This window comes from Cheilinus undulatus, linkage group 19 (assembly GCF_018320785.1).
Source record: "Cheilinus undulatus linkage group 19, ASM1832078v1, whole genome shotgun sequence".
Classification (NCBI taxonomy): domain Eukaryota; kingdom Metazoa; phylum Chordata; class Actinopteri; order Labriformes; family Labridae; genus Cheilinus; species Cheilinus undulatus.
Genome location: NC_054883.1, coordinates 2,393,625 through 2,410,402, shown reverse-complemented (window position 1 = coordinate 2,410,402; position 16,778 = coordinate 2,393,625). Strand labels below are relative to the sequence as shown.

Genomic DNA, 16,778 nt, shown 5'->3' with positions numbered 1-16,778 from the left:
TAATGAACTACATGAGCTGTATTTTTGAGGACACTTATGTCTTTTTATTTGGGACTAGAGAAAACTGTTTCCCTTACAGAATAGGACATCATGGTAGCAACCTAGCCAGCCAGACTAGCACGGTTAATTTGGTCCAGACTAAAATATCTCTACAGTTTCTGAGGTCCACAGATGCATTAGAGATATACAGTGCTGTGAAAAAGTATTTTCCCCTTTCCTGATTATTTTTTTCACATTTGTCACATTGAAATGTTTGAGATCATCAACCAAATTTTGATATGGACAAATATAACCAGAGTTAATACATAATGCAGATTTTAACAAGACAGCCTGTCTACAGACTGTTCATCTGAGATGCTGTATCTCAGAACAGATAAAGATGCTAAAACTTTCAAAATAAAATAGGATTAAACTTCTGTTTGGGGTAAGGGTTAAGGTACCAAAAGTTAAAAACCCGACCTAAAAGGCCTTAAGTGTTTAATAAAGGTGAGTATTTAACAGGAGAGGGCGAGCTCAACTCAACAAAATGTAGGAATATCTGTGCAAAAATAAACAAACCGATCAGCACTCGTCATAAAGTTTTACACTTTTTTATTAAAGAAAATGTAATCAGCAAACGTTTGCTGACATAATAGATATAAAGAACGCTTTATCCCAGTCCTCAAACTAACAGTCAGGGTCAGAGTTCAAATTTAACAAATAATTTATTTACAATAACTCACGCTGTTAGATCAAGCCAAGTCAAGTGCAATGGCTGATGGGTACACAAAGGATGATGGGAACTGTAGTCCCCACTGCCCTTTGCTCTGCTTCACTACAGAGACTACAGCTTCTGCCCTGAAGGCCTACTGTCTGAAACTGTCACAGGCTTCTGATGGCTCATTTTAAACCTGGTTAGGGAATGACTCTCAGAACGTCAGACTCGCTCTGGGTGTTTTAATCTCGGCTCTGTCATCACGCTCGCCTCAGCTTGTTTGCTCAAACAAGTTTGTTTTTGTTTTGACATGTCAGCTACTTCCTGTCCATCTGTTGGCCCTGGAACCCGGACTTTCATGACTCTGATAGAACTGAAACTACCAGTCAACCTTTTTCTCGTCTTGGCTTTAAACTTCACCAGTGATAACGTAGATCAGTTACCTTAGTGATACAGTTAGACAGATGTAGGAAATTGTGTAAGAGCTCATTCACTGTTGACTGTTAGAGGGCAGAGGATGAAAAGGGAACGGGTTGCATGAGGGACTAAAAAAGATAAATGAGAGAAATCTATGCATGGCAGAAATGTTTAACTATTAAGATAGATGTCAGAAATGACATGTAACATGCCTTCTCCTCAACTGACCCATAAATGACATAGCATGGGCTGGAACAAGAGCTCCTGTTATCATGTTAAAATAATACAAACCACTGTCTGAGCGTATTTGTAGGCCAGGGCTGTTCAGTTAGTTTGGAATGGGGCCACTTCCTGAAGAGGCATCCATATGAAGGGCCTCAGAGACATTGCATGACGCTGTGAAGAAGTATTCACCCCCTTCCTATTTTTTGTCTTGAATATTTGTCACACTGAAATGTTTCTGAACATTAAAACCACCCTGGCCCTACAGGAAAAGCTCTTAAATGTAATAACTGGTTGTTCCACCCTTGGTGGCAAAAACTGCAAGCAAGCGTTTGTGATAGCCGGCAATAAGTCTTTCACATCCCTGTGGAGGAACTTTGGCCCACTCTTCTTTGCAGAGGTGTTTTAATCCGGCCATATCGGAGGGTTTTCCAGCAGGCGTTGGCTATCGGTTGTGTGCTCTTGCGCTGCAAAATAGTGACAAAAAATGTAGAGGCTTTCTGGGTGTAACACTTAGAAAAAATTTTGATGGTGCGGAAATTTGAGGCAACATTGTTTTGTGGCTCATTTTTACAGAAAACTCACTAAATTCCAGGGAGAAACTGTGTCCATCTGTTACACTGTAAAGCCTAACAACCAGTTAGTCCTTCTGAGAGGAGCAAGGTCTGAACTAGTACAGAGAAGGAGGCTGTGGAGGTTTAGGAAATATCTGAGATACTGCAAGACCTCAGTTAAAAATTACATAATATAGGAATGCTCACTTTTTGAATTAAAATAGGGGCAGAAATTCTACGTACTGGCTCTTTAAAGGGCCACTAACAATGACCATGGGGGCCTGATCTGGCCCCAGGGCCTCCAGTTGAATAGCCTGGTTGTAGGCTGTTTGATGCCAAAGAGTTTTGTGCCATGGTCATGGAGTCAGCTGTTATTTAAGAATGACATAATACAGATAAAAATAATGAATAATGCTTTATAAATGTCCATTTTAAGACTAGCAGAGGGGGCATGGAGGACCCTGTCACAGATGAAGCTGATTCTGAGATGTTTTTTATTGGTCGGTGACGGACAGGAAAAGACAGAAACCAGAAACTTAAAGGTTCTGAAATAAAGTCGGCGTGCGAGCAGCAGTCTGTCGGTGTCTCTGCAGGAAGTTTCTAGTGCTTTGTTACACTAAGTTATTTTTGTCTGACTTTGTAATCATGTATAAGAAATGAACACCCCCGCCTCTCTTCTGCTCTCTCCTCAGATCCGGACTTTGCAGACTTGGGAGTCCCCCCGCCTCTGCCCTGTAGGTATACTCGCCCTCTCTCCTTCTGCCTTTGCTTCTTCCATTTCTCTCTTTATGTTTTTGTCTCACTTGTTTTCACATTCTCTCATCTAGAGCAGGGGTTCTCAACGTTGGGGTCGGGACCCCATTGGGGGTTGTGAGACACTGGGAGGGGGTCTCCAGATGCCTTTAAAAAACTAAGAATATTTATTAGATTACGCTGTTGCCTCTTAACACCAATTCTGCCAAATGTAACCAATTTTCATCACTTTTCCCACCAATTTTGCTCATTTTAACACATTTTTGCCACTTAATACCCATTTTTGTCCTTTTTAAACCCTTTCCACCACTTTAATGCCTGTTTTTGTGACTTCTAAAGCAATTCTTGCCCCTCTCCTATTATTGCCACTGTAGACCCATTATTGCCGCTATTAACCCCTCTTCACCACTTTTTACGCCACATTTTACAATTTGAGATGCCCATTTCTGCCTATTTCTGCCTCAGCTAACGCTTTTTTGCCAGTTTATTTCAATTTTCCATCCCATTTCACCAAATTTATACCTATTTTTGCCTCTTTAACACCATTTCAGCCACTTTTTAATCCCCTGTACCACTGAATATGCCTGTTTTTGCCACTTTAACCCATTTTTGCCATTTTTGATTATTTTTTGCCACTTTAATTTCATTTTTGGCACTTCTAACCCATTTCTGCAACATTTTAAAATCAAAATTTTTTTTACCTTTTCTGCCAATTTTTGTCATTATTAACCCGTTTTAGCTATTTAACATATTTAAACTCTAGGATTTACATTTTCTAGAGGGATACTTATGACATAAATAAATTAAAAAAGATATTTGTTTCATTGATAAGAGTGGTTATTATTCAGGTAAAATATAAATACCACAGCTTAACTTTACAATGGACCATCATTTTGCTGGGCCCCAGTTCAGTTGGGCCCCAGAAGGCTCTCCCCTTTATCCCCCCTGATGGCGGCCTTGTCTCCACATGACTATTCTTGAATGTGCATGGCTTTGTTCAACCACCTTCAGGTCCAGTGGGGGTCCCCGGTCTCTGGTCTCCTTTATTTTGGGGGTCGTGGGCTGAAAAGGTTGAGAACCACTGGTCTAGAGCACAAAAATGTTACTTTTCCTCCAGTCTCCTTTTTTCCTTTAGCTTTCCACTTTTCCACTTTGCCTGTTAGCTATGAAATTGTTTCTGTTTCTGTTTTTTTTTCACATATTTGTGTAGATGTTTGTGCATGTGTTTATGCATTTCGTGTTTTTCAGCCTGTCAGTATGACATGGTTGGTCCAGAAGGTATTGTTGAGTCCCATCAGATCACCAGAGACGGGAAGGCGGGCGCCACAGAGGCCGTGGACTGTAAATGGTACATCCGGGCCCCTCCACGCTCCAAGGTTGGTGACAGAGGCTGCTCTACCATAAAACTGTCAATTAGATTCACGGGTAAATTTGAAAATGTCACATGAAATAAAATGGAATTGTGTTCCCGTCAGCTGGGTCGATGACAGCTTACTGCGCTTACGTCAGATGACAAATCAACAAGAAAGATGGATGCTGCAGGAAAAAAGAGCACGTCTTTGGGATTTTCATTGAGATATGGAGTGTTTTTCGTATTAATTTGCCGTCTGCATTCATTCCTTCACTCATGCATTAAGATCAGTGGTTGCATCAGGAAGCTTTGATGTTTCATGGGTTTGTCTGCAGTCGTCAGCACTTTCCCCGATGTGAGTGTTCGAGGCTGTGTGGGGGGGAGGCGAAGGGTCAGACAGATACGCAGACGGGTTTATTTGGGGTCAGGCCCGTTTTTTTAATCAGCAAGCTCTAGCCAAGAGAAATGGAGGATGGAAGGAGAAAAAGAGAGCAAGAGCAGCCAGCCAGAGAGAGAGAGAGAGAGGGTGCTGATGAAATGGTGTTGCCATGCAGTTTGACCCCGAGGTTTGCTTCAGCCTGCGTTTGTTTCCCTGCTGGTGTTCTCCACGCTGTGCTGTATGCATATACAAATACTGACATACATCCACACACATACACACTTTCGCTTAACACACACTTGCTTCCTTATCTAGCAGAAGTACCTGTGCTGCATTAATGCTACAGGATTAAAAGTTTCCCCAGGGTAGTGCAGCAGTGCAGGAAAAGGCCACAGTCTACAAACACTGGAACTTCTCATTTGGCTCCATATGGCTCGTTTATACTCACACATACACAGAGCAGTCAGTGACTGCAGTCCATCTAGAGATGAAATAGGTTTGGCTCCTCACACTGGCTTTGATTTAATAGAAAATGGTAGCACCTTTATGGTTGGAACAATTCATTCAAGGGCAGAAATTGCACTGTAAGGGTTTTAAGGTTGCAGTCACATTTATATAGCTGTAAATGTAAATGACGAGTTAAAGTAGACCTGCAGTTATTATAGATACAGGACAGGGGCTTGAACAGGGGGTGGTCTGGGACCCCTTCAAAAGGCCTAGACACACCGTGTGCTTGTCTTTTCAACATCTTATCAGTTATTTCATGTCAGTGGAGGGATATGAGGTGAAAAGTTAGAAATGACGTGCAGCAAAGGGGCAAGAACTTAGGGCCGCATTTAGTAGGGTTGTTCCCATTCAGATTCCAGTATCGAAAATACGTCCTGTTCTGCTTAAAATGCAGGTACTGGTATAGGAGAGTACACGAGTTTATACAACAATCTGATACCGTTTGGTTTAGCTTTATTTTTTGCATTATTTAGCCGTGCTAACTGTTAGCGCTGCTAGCCGGAAAGCACTGCATGCATGGGCTACTGTTTTTAGAGCAGCGAAGAAGAAGCAGAGGACCCACTGCAGCAGCAAAGAATGGTGGCTGACGGTTTTTCTCTGAATGTGATCGTTGAAGTGCCTTCCAGACTGACAAGAAGTGACTCAGTTTATTAAACGTTAAATAACTTTTGAACCATAAATCGTTGCCTCTTACTTGTTTTTCCTTGAAGGAAGCAGCCAGCCATGCCTCTGTAGCAGATAAAGAAAGCCAAACTAATGGGAAGTATAAAGCTGATCAGAGCAGACGAGGACAATGAATGTCCCGGTGCTGCTAAAGACGGTGTTGGGGATCTGCTTCTGCACTGATAAAAATATTCAGCCCAATCTACTTAGAAAAACCTACACAACTTTTTGCATCTTTTTTTTGTAAATTATCCAGATTGATCTTTGTAAAAACTACTACTCTGTTTTAGTTCAAGAACAAAAATATCAAAGTGAAATTTACTTACATTTTCAAGTAGATTCAATAAGAGTAATCTTTGTCTATCTTAATGTTTTCTTTGTAATACATGTCATTTAAATTATTCTCAGCTTTTAAAAACGTCTCATGCTTTCAGTGCAGTCTAACACAATAATATGAATAATATAATTTATGATTCCCTCCCACTAGTGGTATTCATTAGAAACACCTGGAACAATGCTTGCAAAGGGAGTATCTGCATTTGTTTCCACACCTTCTAGATTTTCCCTCATCACTGACCTTATCAGATGATGGTAAAATTTTTCACTACAAATATAAGTCAGGCAGTCAAAGTTATTTTCAGGAAGTCTTCTTTTCACTCATGGTGCAGACATGTTGACCATCAGAATCAACAATAATCCATCAGAAAGATGAACAAAGGAATCCCAGCAGTGATCTCTGTACAACATTCAACATCTAAACTCACCTGATCACATTTTAACACATCTAAACACATAGAAACACCCTGCCCCAGGGCATCATGGGAAAATTCTGCCTACATACCCCCAGATTTGAATCCCACCAATCTGATCTATCATTGCTGTGGTGTCTTCAGTTAGCAGTTCATCTATTCCTGATTGTTAGAAAAGCCATTTATCACTCATTTGAAATATCCACAATGCATCACATGGGGCGTATATTCATGGATAATGTAGTTTTTTGTAGTTTTGAAACACTGAATGAAACTAAGTAAAGGTAAGAAGTCAGGCTTAGTTTGTGGATAAACTTTGGAAGATTGGCTAACATTACCTGAATTATTCTTGTTTAGGAATCAAATCAGTGTCTTATATTTTTAACAAAAGAAACTGACAACACAATTAGATTTACTTATGTCAAGCTTAAAACTTGGATTTTTATTGTTGGTATCAAAGATTAAATTAAGTTAAATTTACTTTTGCCCAGATTAATTTTTCTCAGTGTGCTTTGAGCATTTACAGTTGCAAGAAAAAGTATGTGAACCCTTTGGGATTTCTTGGATTTCTGCATAAATTGCTCAGAAAATGTGTTCTGATCGTCATCTAAGTCACAACAATAGACAAACACAGTATGCTTAAACTAATACTGCATAAAAATGATATGTTTTCATGTTTTTATTGAACAAAACATGTAAACATTCACAGTGCAGGGTGGAAAAAGTATGTGAACCCCTAGGCTAATGACTTCTCCAAGAGCTAATTGGAGCCAGGAGTCAGCCAACCTGGAGTGCAATCAATGTGTTGAGACTGGATGTGTTGGTTAAAGGGGAATGGTCCAAAATTCCTCCTGACCGTTGTGCAGGTCTGATCTGCAACTACAGGGAACGTTTGGTTGAGGTTATTGCTGCCAAAGGAGGGTCAATCAGTTATTAGCCTAGGGGTTCACATATTTTTTCCACCCTGCACTATGAATGTTTACATGTTTTGTTCAATAAAAACATGAAAACATATCATTTTTATGCAGTATTAGTTTAAGCAGACTGTGTTTGTCTATTGTTGTGACTTAGACGATCAGAACACATTTGATGACCAATTTATGCAGAAATCCAAGAAATCTCAAAGGGTTCTCATACTTTTTCTTGCAACTGTATATTCCCCCATGTTATGTCATAGATACCTCCATGACTTAATGGCAGTATTGTTTTTATAATGCTCCCATCTAATTAATGTAACACCACATACTCTAGAACAGTGGTTCTCAACTGGTGGGTCAGGACCCAACGTAGGTCGCAAAGCCCTTTTCAATGGGTCACGGATGTCTACCTGGGAAAAAACTTGCACCAAATTGTCTATGGAACTCTGTAAAACATGCATATTTTATCCTATTTCATTGTTTTGTTACGCTTTGTGTACTGTCTTAGGCCCAAGCTCTACTATTCTTTATTAAATACATCAAAATGACCAATGACCAAAAAATTCCCCAAAGTCTGGGTCGCAACTCTGCTTAGGGAGTTGATAGTGGGTCCTGTGACTCAACCAGTTGAGAACCACATACTCTAGAACAGTGATTTTCAGCCCTTTTTTGCTCGAGGTACACCTATGATTGAGCCAAAATCTCAAGGCACACCATTTTTATGTCCATGCAAAACCATATCTTTAATTGATGCAAAGTTGTAGTGTTCAAATTCACAATGCACACCTAGGCATGCCTCACTCCAACATTTGGGGACATCTAGATACATAAAAACGTGCTAAAATGTATGTTTTTGCAGCATACATTCTAGCCATACCAGCCGTATTCACAGTTGTTGATTCAAGAAATCTGCTGTAGCAAATCTAAAGCTTTTTGTACCTTTTAATACCTATACCTTATGATATTGAGAATTTTAAAAAGATATCATCATCACAGTAGTTATCTTCATCATCAATAAAATCCAAAAATACCAGCGCAAACACATGTAAAAATATCACTGGTTGTTGTGTAGTCATATTAATCATGCATGGTTGTGCACATATTCAGATGCCAGATGGATTTGTTTCAAACATCCATCTGGAAAACCTTCAATTCTAAGTGTTTAGAAAAAGGCAGAGAATTTGAAAAAAAACTCGGAGTGTGATTGGATGAACGTTCTGTCTGTCACATCTTTACGGGCCAAACAGAGCAACAAAACATGTGATGTAGCCGCGGCCAAGGTGCGCGTGCGCAGTTACTGCGGAATAACACGAACCACGGCAACTGTAGGCATGTCAGTACAGTACTTTTTTTGTTTCTGAAAAGAAAACAACTCACTGCTGTTCTTTGTTCTTCTTTTAACGAAGAAATGTCGTCAAGTTCTAAAACTGGCTCTTTAGCAGCATCCATGCTAATCTCTTCCTCCATAATTACACCAGCCTCTTGTTGCTGCTTGCTTACGTCATGGCAGGAGCTTTGCAAGATGGATGGAAAAACATGGAAACAGGCATATCCATCTGCTTTGCAAGGTTAGGAGTTCACTGATCCCTTGTTGTACATGTGTTGTTTGTCCTAAATACAGAGATATTGCAGGGGTCCAAAATGTAGAAGCACTACTGGTGCAAAAAAAAAAAGAAATGTAAGAAATAAATCAAAAGCCACTGGTTAACACTCTTCAAAAGTCATTAAACCTGTCAGGCTACCCCAGTTGCACACCCTGGTCAGAAAATGCCTCGACACCCTTGGAAAAGCTTTCTAGCATGACATAAAAGTTTAGTCACAGAATAAAGTCAGTACATTAAATAATGATTATCTACAGGTTTTATTACCACTGATCCAGTGTGCATTCTCTCTCTCCCAGGAGTGAGATCGGGCAGCTGCAGTGTCAGCTTAATTGTGTCACTATCTGTCTCTCTAATTCAGTGACTGTAAATGCTATAAGATGGCGTCCTTCACTGTTGTGGCCACCATCCTTAAAGTTACTAAGACATTAGGGAAGCTCTAAAGCTTTTTTTACATGTGTGATATAGTAGTTATAGTATTATAATAGTAGTTTTTCTTGCAGTTTTCCACACTGTGCTGCCAGCTCTTGTGCTCTACTGTACACACAAACACTGTCTTATGATATTACCTGCTGATAATAGCAGTGTGACTGTGATTCATGGCAGCAGCTGCTTAGCTCTTATCTTCTTCCGGCTGCATATTTCCTGCTAACGCCCCTGTGTCCCCTCAGAAACGTCCTTCAGATGCAGCTGTTCTAAGCCCCAAGGCCACAGGAACTAAGAGACTGCGTCATCTACCTGGAGCCGTTCCCTCCATCATCAGCACTCATATGAGGCCATAGAATAAGTGTGGTATTGAAACTGGTATTAGAGAGCCTGGCTGTTTTGGGTCGATTAAAAAACAGCGTCATCGATTCCTCAGTGCTTCTAAGTGGAGCCCATGAGTCAGCCAGCACACCAAAGAGGACCATAAGTCCATTTTCTGCCCGCTCCATGTGTGCCACCATGAGTGAGGCCGTGTGAGTGAGCATGAAAGAGTGACAGAGGGATACAACCTGGCAGTATGATGTATTTTTCTTGGCTTAAATCAGTGTCATATTTCACCCTGCAGTACTGTCTCACAAGACAACTCATGGGGCAAAGGCTGACACTGATAGACAAGGCAGCAAATAAAATTTTTAGTACAGATCTATCTTCAGTCCTGAAGCTTTCACACTCAGTTACACATCAAATCTAACTTACTTCATCCTTCTGCTCTCTCTCTCAAATGCAATCTGGCACATTACTCCTGCAACAAAGATGCAGAGGATGCAAACATCCAATGCATTCATGTGTATGTGCATGCATGCAGGACTGTGCCTTCATTCCCCTATGCTGCACTGTACCCAGTGTGCCAGAAACAGCAGAGAGATAATGACATCCTATACCGGAGGCTCTAATTAGACTGCACCGGAGAGAGAGAGGGAGACAGAGGAGGGGGGAAATGGGGAAGGAGGGGATAAGAGATGTAGTTAATAATGCATTTTATCAGATCTAAATGTATAGGGATGAAGTTTCAGGAGATGGATGGCAGGGAAGGTGAGGAAGAGTGAAACATGTACCTGCAGGTACCCTGTCATTGCCAGATGTGAAGCATGCTCCAGTGTGAACTCTTTATATCAATCAGTCAACTTTGATTTTTACTCGCATCAGCTAAAACAATCAGGGCTGATATTTAGAATAACATTTAATCAGAGTGCTGAAACTGATGTCAGTGTTTTTTCATCACTTCTTTTGGTGCAAGGCTGGACAAATACTTGATGTTAGCTTTATGTATGTGTATGAGTGTTGGCTGCCATGCACCCTGTGCTTTACATGTTGGCCGTGTGCGTTATCAAAAATTAATGCAGTGCTTGCAAAGGTGTGTGGTAGGAGTGGTGTAGAGACAGATAGGATGTGACAGTTAAAGGACACATATTTTACCCTTTTGAAAACAAGTTTATATTGGTCTCAGAGGTCCCCAAAACATGCCTGTGAAGTTTGTTGCTGAAAAATCACTCCGGTATTGGATTTTTGCATGTCTATAAACTCCTCTGTGTCAGCCCTGCTCAGAATGAGCTGTTTCTGTGTCTGTAGCTTTAAATGTAATTGAGCTTTCTGATGCCACCCCTGACTCCGCCCCCTCATGAAATGGATGTGGCTTAATGGATCAGGAGAGGAGGGCAAAACTTTCTTCCAAGCGTGGCGTCTTGGGTGCATCGCTAATTATGTCACACTACAAGAGCTTTTGTTATTTCCAACGCTCATAATCGGACCTGACTTTAAACGATGAGCTGCAAAGATGCAGTCAGGCCAGAATCTGGCTGAACTTGTCTGAGCCAGCCTTAAGTCCAATCAGCTGCATCCCTACGGCATGTCATATTCACTCAAGGGCAACAAACATGCCCGTCAAAATAGCTTAGTCACACAGATAGTCCATGTCAGTAGTAAAGGCTTAAACTAGGGCTGAAATGATTCGAGTTATTCAAGTGAGTCGGTTCAAACAATTCCTTGTGGTAAATCATCTGCCTTAAGGCTTCGTTTAAATCAGTCATGCATCCAAATATGTCCAAGGTGTAAGCTTGAACGTCACGCTGTGGCCCACAGTATGCTATGTTTTGTACAGACGGTTATTTGTGCGGCACAATGCGCGTTTTTTCCCTGTTATTAAAATGTGACATACAGTAAAGATGATGGGCAGCGTAAAAATCATGAAGAAAGAGAGAGAGGATGATGCAGTGATCTTGACAGACACTGGTCCTGCAGTTTTACGCATCCACTGGCTGTGGCATTAGGTCAAATACGGCACTATGCCTGCACAGGTCAAACTACGAAGATCTTTGTTACGCACTGTCTGTATGACTGACTTTATATGAGCCAGTAGTCAGTTTAGGTCTGCAGAGTTCAGGGGATTTCATAAACTTCGTTGATTGACCCGATAGTTTTACAGAGCAGAGACAGGCTTCGATTCAAGCCCCTTTTTTTTCATTAAATAAGACTATATTATGATAATAATCTACCAGTCAAATAGAAACAGGTTATTGTCCCAGACAGTGACAGGAATCAAGAGAGCAAACAGGTCAGAGTTCATCATCATACAGTCACCTCCGATTTCCGTATACAGCAGCGCGCAGTCCTGGTCAGCGGGCAGAGTACTGCAAGTTCACGCAGGAATAGCATGTCAACAGCAGACTATTTTACCTTTTGGGGTTAATTTATCATCCTTTCCAGTATAAGTCCATGATATTATTGCTTTCTCCACTGGGTGAGTACATTAGGAAGTTAAAAGGTTAATAAAGGATCTGTGGTTTTATGCAAAATTCTTTGGCTAAATGTCCCCAAAAGTTAACTTTTCCTTGTCAATGGTGCCGTTGAAGCTCTGTGACCCACTGACCTCTTGGTGACCCTTTGCTCTCACTGCAGGATGAGATGTAATGCTGATATAGTGATGATTTACGACCGGGAGCCCGTGCATTGTGTTTTATTTTGAAAGTACCGGATGTTCTACGCTTCTATGGTTGGTGCTTTCTGAACGACAGTGAATTTACGAGGTTTGGCAGCAGCCGGCGCTGAAAATAGACCTGCAGCGTATCTGAAACGAAATGGAGCGAAGTGTCGGTCCAGGCACATGCCGCTGCCGGTCTAGAGCGCCGGCTATGGAAATGCTCTGATAGACTAGAGAGGGAGCGAAGTGCTCTGAAGTTCGATTCCCCGGCGTTCTGCGGCAAGCATGCTGTAAATGGAGACTGGAGGTCAGGATTCAACAGGTCACAGAAGCAGCCTTATCTGTCAGAACAGTGGCTCTCAACTGTGGGTCAAGGAGCAGTTTTCAGTGGGTCATGACTAGGTGTCTGAAAAAAAAAATGGTGGCAAAAGTCCTGAAGTCCTTATTGGACATGCATCGATACCTTTTATCTGACACTGTTTTACTTTTAAAATGGGTAAATTTAAATGGTTGATAAATCCTTCAACTAACTGATTGCCTCTTTTTGCAATAAATGGCTACTCTTTCATGATAATGAAGTGATTTCACAAGTTCTCTGGAAAATTGGCAAAAATTGACACACAATGATAGGGAAAGAGGGTTTAAACTTTGTCAGTTTTCCCTCTTTTCTTTTTTATATCAGGTGTTTTGGTCTAATCATGCTCCAAACTGCAACATATTCAAATTAACTAAACATACGTTGTTGGGAATTGTTTGGAAACTTGGGTTGTGATCTGTTGTTAGACAGACTGGTGGACCAGTTGAGAACTGGTCCGGCCTCTGGTCCTGAGAAAAATATTGTGCAGAAATTAAAAGTTGAACAGCCTTTGAAAGACTGACTCTCTTCCTGTAATGTAGAAGTTATTAGACTACTGTGTGGATGATAAAACTTTATTTCTTGTTAGGATGTAGAAAATATGACACTCATGCGTGAAAAGAGGATGTTAAAATGATTTAGTGTACCTTTACTTTAACAGCAAACCAAAAATAAAAATAAATTATAAGAGAAATAAAGTGTTAGCATCAAAATTTCCTGGGAGAGGATCTCTAACCCCAGTTATGGCATAAATGTAATAGAATTATTTAACTTACTTTACTGTTAACTGTGATGATTGTAAATTACCATAAGAACTTAAACGCACATTCGTTTTCTTTAAAACACGTGTTAATACAAATTTTTAATGTACATGTAGTTTATTTAAGGAGCCCATCTCCTTTTCTCAGTACTTAGTACTATTGCTCTTAAAAATGCAGTATTTCTAATTAGAATAGCGGTTATAAAAAGAATGGATGACTGCAGCCCTAGTTGAACCCTGTATGTAATAGAAATGTGATCAGTGTGTCAGCTCAGTGAGTGGTTCTGTACATTCGTGCATCAGTAGCTGCATTTGTCATTAACTACATTTAAGATGAAGATGCTCTGTAGCGTTGTAGTCAAGCTAAGAAAACTGTCTACTGAAATTACACCCCCACACCAACCAATCAATCGATTGGCTGTTTAAACAACAAAATCAAAACCTAAACCCTGTTCATTATCTCTCAGCCTAATTGGTGGCAGTATTCTCATTGTTCTCTCCTGCTCCTCCACATTAACCAAAGAATAAACATAACCAGCTGTTTGCAGCCTAAAGAATTATTTTACCTTCATTATGTTGTACTGAAATAACAATTGTCTCTGAAACAACCAGCATGCACCTGCTCCTGCTATCACAGCACTAGAACTATTTACAATTAAACAGTATAACTTCAGAAAATTGAAGATTAACAGAGCCCACGTGTTTTGCCCCTGCTGTGTAAAATCCAAATATAAAGTCATGAAACATGGATTTGTCTCTCCTCTACTCTTTATCTGTCTGTAACAGACACTAATGTTCATGAGTGAATTTTGAATAACAATAATAATAATAAAAATAATGATAATATCTTGAACTTATATAGCACCTTTCAAGAAACCCAGGGATGCTTTACAAGAACACAAAAAACATGGGCAAACTATGTAAGGGATAGGATGAGTGTAAGGGCTGGTTTAAGACTGTAGGCTGTGGTGAACAGGTGGTGCTTGAGACGTTTTTTTGAAAATGTCCAGAGAAGGAGTGGTATGGATGTCTGCAGGAAGAGTGTTCCAGAGGGTGGGTGCTGCAGCACTGAAGGCTCTGTCTCCAAAGGTCTGGAGTTTGGTTGTGGGAAAGAGATGATAAAGGGCTTAAAACAGTTTATTAGTCAACCAGTGAATAAATCGGGCAGTGGAATTAAAGGCCGTGGCAGAGGAAAACTTACAGCGCCACCTCAATACTGAACAAATTCTGCACCTTTCTGTGCATATACGTATATCAAGTTGTTGATGTGTTTCCAGGTTTTTAGAGTATAATGATTGTGAACCAATCAGAAAACACCATCTTAATTTTCCTCCATCACTAACTCATATGCAACTACTGCTCTCACTCTCTCTTTTCTTGATCACTCACTACTATAATCGGTGGAGTGTCTGTACGTCTGAATCACAGACTGTAGAAAGAATTGGACAAACCCCGTGTGACGTCAGCCGTCTGCATGCAGGCGGACTCAAACAGCTCTAGAAGCCAATCCGTGGTGGCTTCCATATTGAAATCGTGGTCTCAACCGAACTTTGGATCAACCTAACGGTCCGCCCACTAAGCTGGACTTCCTGTCAGCTAGTTTGCTAGCATTCTGGTTGACAGAAATGTAGCTTCTGCCTGTCGAGCTATCTGTCAATCAAATGGGACGCACCACTCAGTACACAGTGAGGTTTTTTCTAAATAGAATCTAAACCATTGTGGTACAAATGTAGTGGTGGAAAAGCCCCCAAAATAAGCAGGCAGATGTACTTGACATAGATTAAATCTGCTAGTAAGATCAATGCATGCTACATTATTTATTAATTTGTACATGTCCATCAGGGTGGATTCCACTGATACCAATGTTGAATGGATGCATTGGTGCATACCTGATTTACATGAGGGAGATGGCTGATGTGCAAACAGAATTTACTTAGAAACAAAACAGACAGATGAAAAGCCATTAAACCCACCAAACAGGGACACAGTATGACATAAAAGCTTGTGTTATAATAAATTAGAAGTTAGGATGAAATAAGATGTCAAAGATGAAGCCTTACAATGAAGTGAAACAGATACAGTCATGAACGGAAGTATTTGCACCCCTGGAATTTTTCCAGAAAATACACCATTTCTTCCAGAAATTGTTGCAGTAACATATGTTTTTGGTATACATGTGTTTATTTCCTTTATGTGCATTGGAACAACACAAACAAGCAGAAGAAAAAAGCCAAAACTGACATAATTTTAGGCCTACAAAGAAAAGAACACAGCCCCTACAGTCAAACATGGTGGAGGTTCAAAGATGTTTTGGGCTTGTTTTGTTGCCTCTGGCACTGGGTGCCTTGACTGTGTGCAAGGAATCGTGAAATCTGGAGACTATCAAAAGATTTTGGGTTGCAATGTAGGGTCTAGTGTCAGAAAGCTGGGTCTGTGTCAAAGGTTATGGGTGTTCCAGCAGGACAATGACCCCAAACATCCCTCATAAAGCACCAAGAAATGGTTGGAGACAAAGCGCTGGAGAATTCTGAAGTGGCCAGCAATGATCCCAGATCTAAATCCCATTGAACACCTATGGAGAGATCTCAGAACTGCTGTTGAAAGAAGGCACCCTTCAAATCTGAGAGACCTGGAGCAGTTTGCAGAAGAAGAGTGGTCCAAAATTCCAGTTGAGAGGTGTAAGAAGCTTGTTGATGCTTATAGGAAGAGATTGGTTTCAGTTATTTTTTCCCGAGAGTGTGCAACCAAATATTAAGTTGAGGGTGCCAATAATTTTGTCCGGCCCATTTTTTGAGTTTGTGTAAAATTGTCTGTTTTGTTTTTTTTTTCTTCTGCTTTTATGTGTTGTTCCAATGCACATAAAGAAAATAAAAGTGTTTACCAAAAACATTTGTAATTGCAACAATTTCTGGGAGAAATGGTGTATTTTCTGAAAAAATTTCAGGGGTGCCAATAGTTTGGTCCATGACTGTAAGTACAGTGATTAAGATTGGAAGAAAATGTCAGACAACTACAGTAATGAGTCAAACAGGATTTAGAATCAGATTTCTATCATGCCTGAAAGATAAACAAAAAGAGATGTGAAGCAAACATTCAAGAAGAACTTTGTGGCATTTCTAAGATTAGATTCAACAGAAAATATCCAATATTTCACTGATGCTGGAAGAAAAAGGTATTTGAAAAACAACATGCAGTTAGTGGAAAGAGAAAACTTCCTCTCTGTTATAGAAGGAAACGGATGCTCCAATAAGAATAAGTTAAACAAAACCTCATTTTTTAGCTGGTTTCCCCACATTTCAAACTGGTTTGACAGCTGTTATTTGTTGAGGAATATTTCTGCTCCCTGGTTTTCTCCACAGACATCATTTGTGTCCTGTTTGTCTCACACTGTCTATATTCTTCCAGCACACCTGCCCGCACTGTCTGACACCATCTCCCCATGAACATAATGGC

General features: G+C 40.4%; 1 protein-coding gene across 1 annotated transcript in view; it reads left to right on the top strand.

The window, feature by feature from the left end:
• neto1l (neuropilin (NRP) and tolloid (TLL)-like 1, like) overlaps nucleotides 1-16,778 on the top strand; it is a 154,064-nt gene that overhangs the window by 96,238 nt on the left and 41,048 nt on the right. The window contains exons 5-6 of the mRNA XM_041813630.1: nucleotides 2,580-2,621; nucleotides 3,889-4,016. Coding sequence (XP_041669564.1) covers nucleotides 2,580-2,621; nucleotides 3,889-4,016 — 170 coding nt within the window. The remainder of the gene's footprint in view (nucleotides 1-2,579; nucleotides 2,622-3,888; nucleotides 4,017-16,778) is intronic.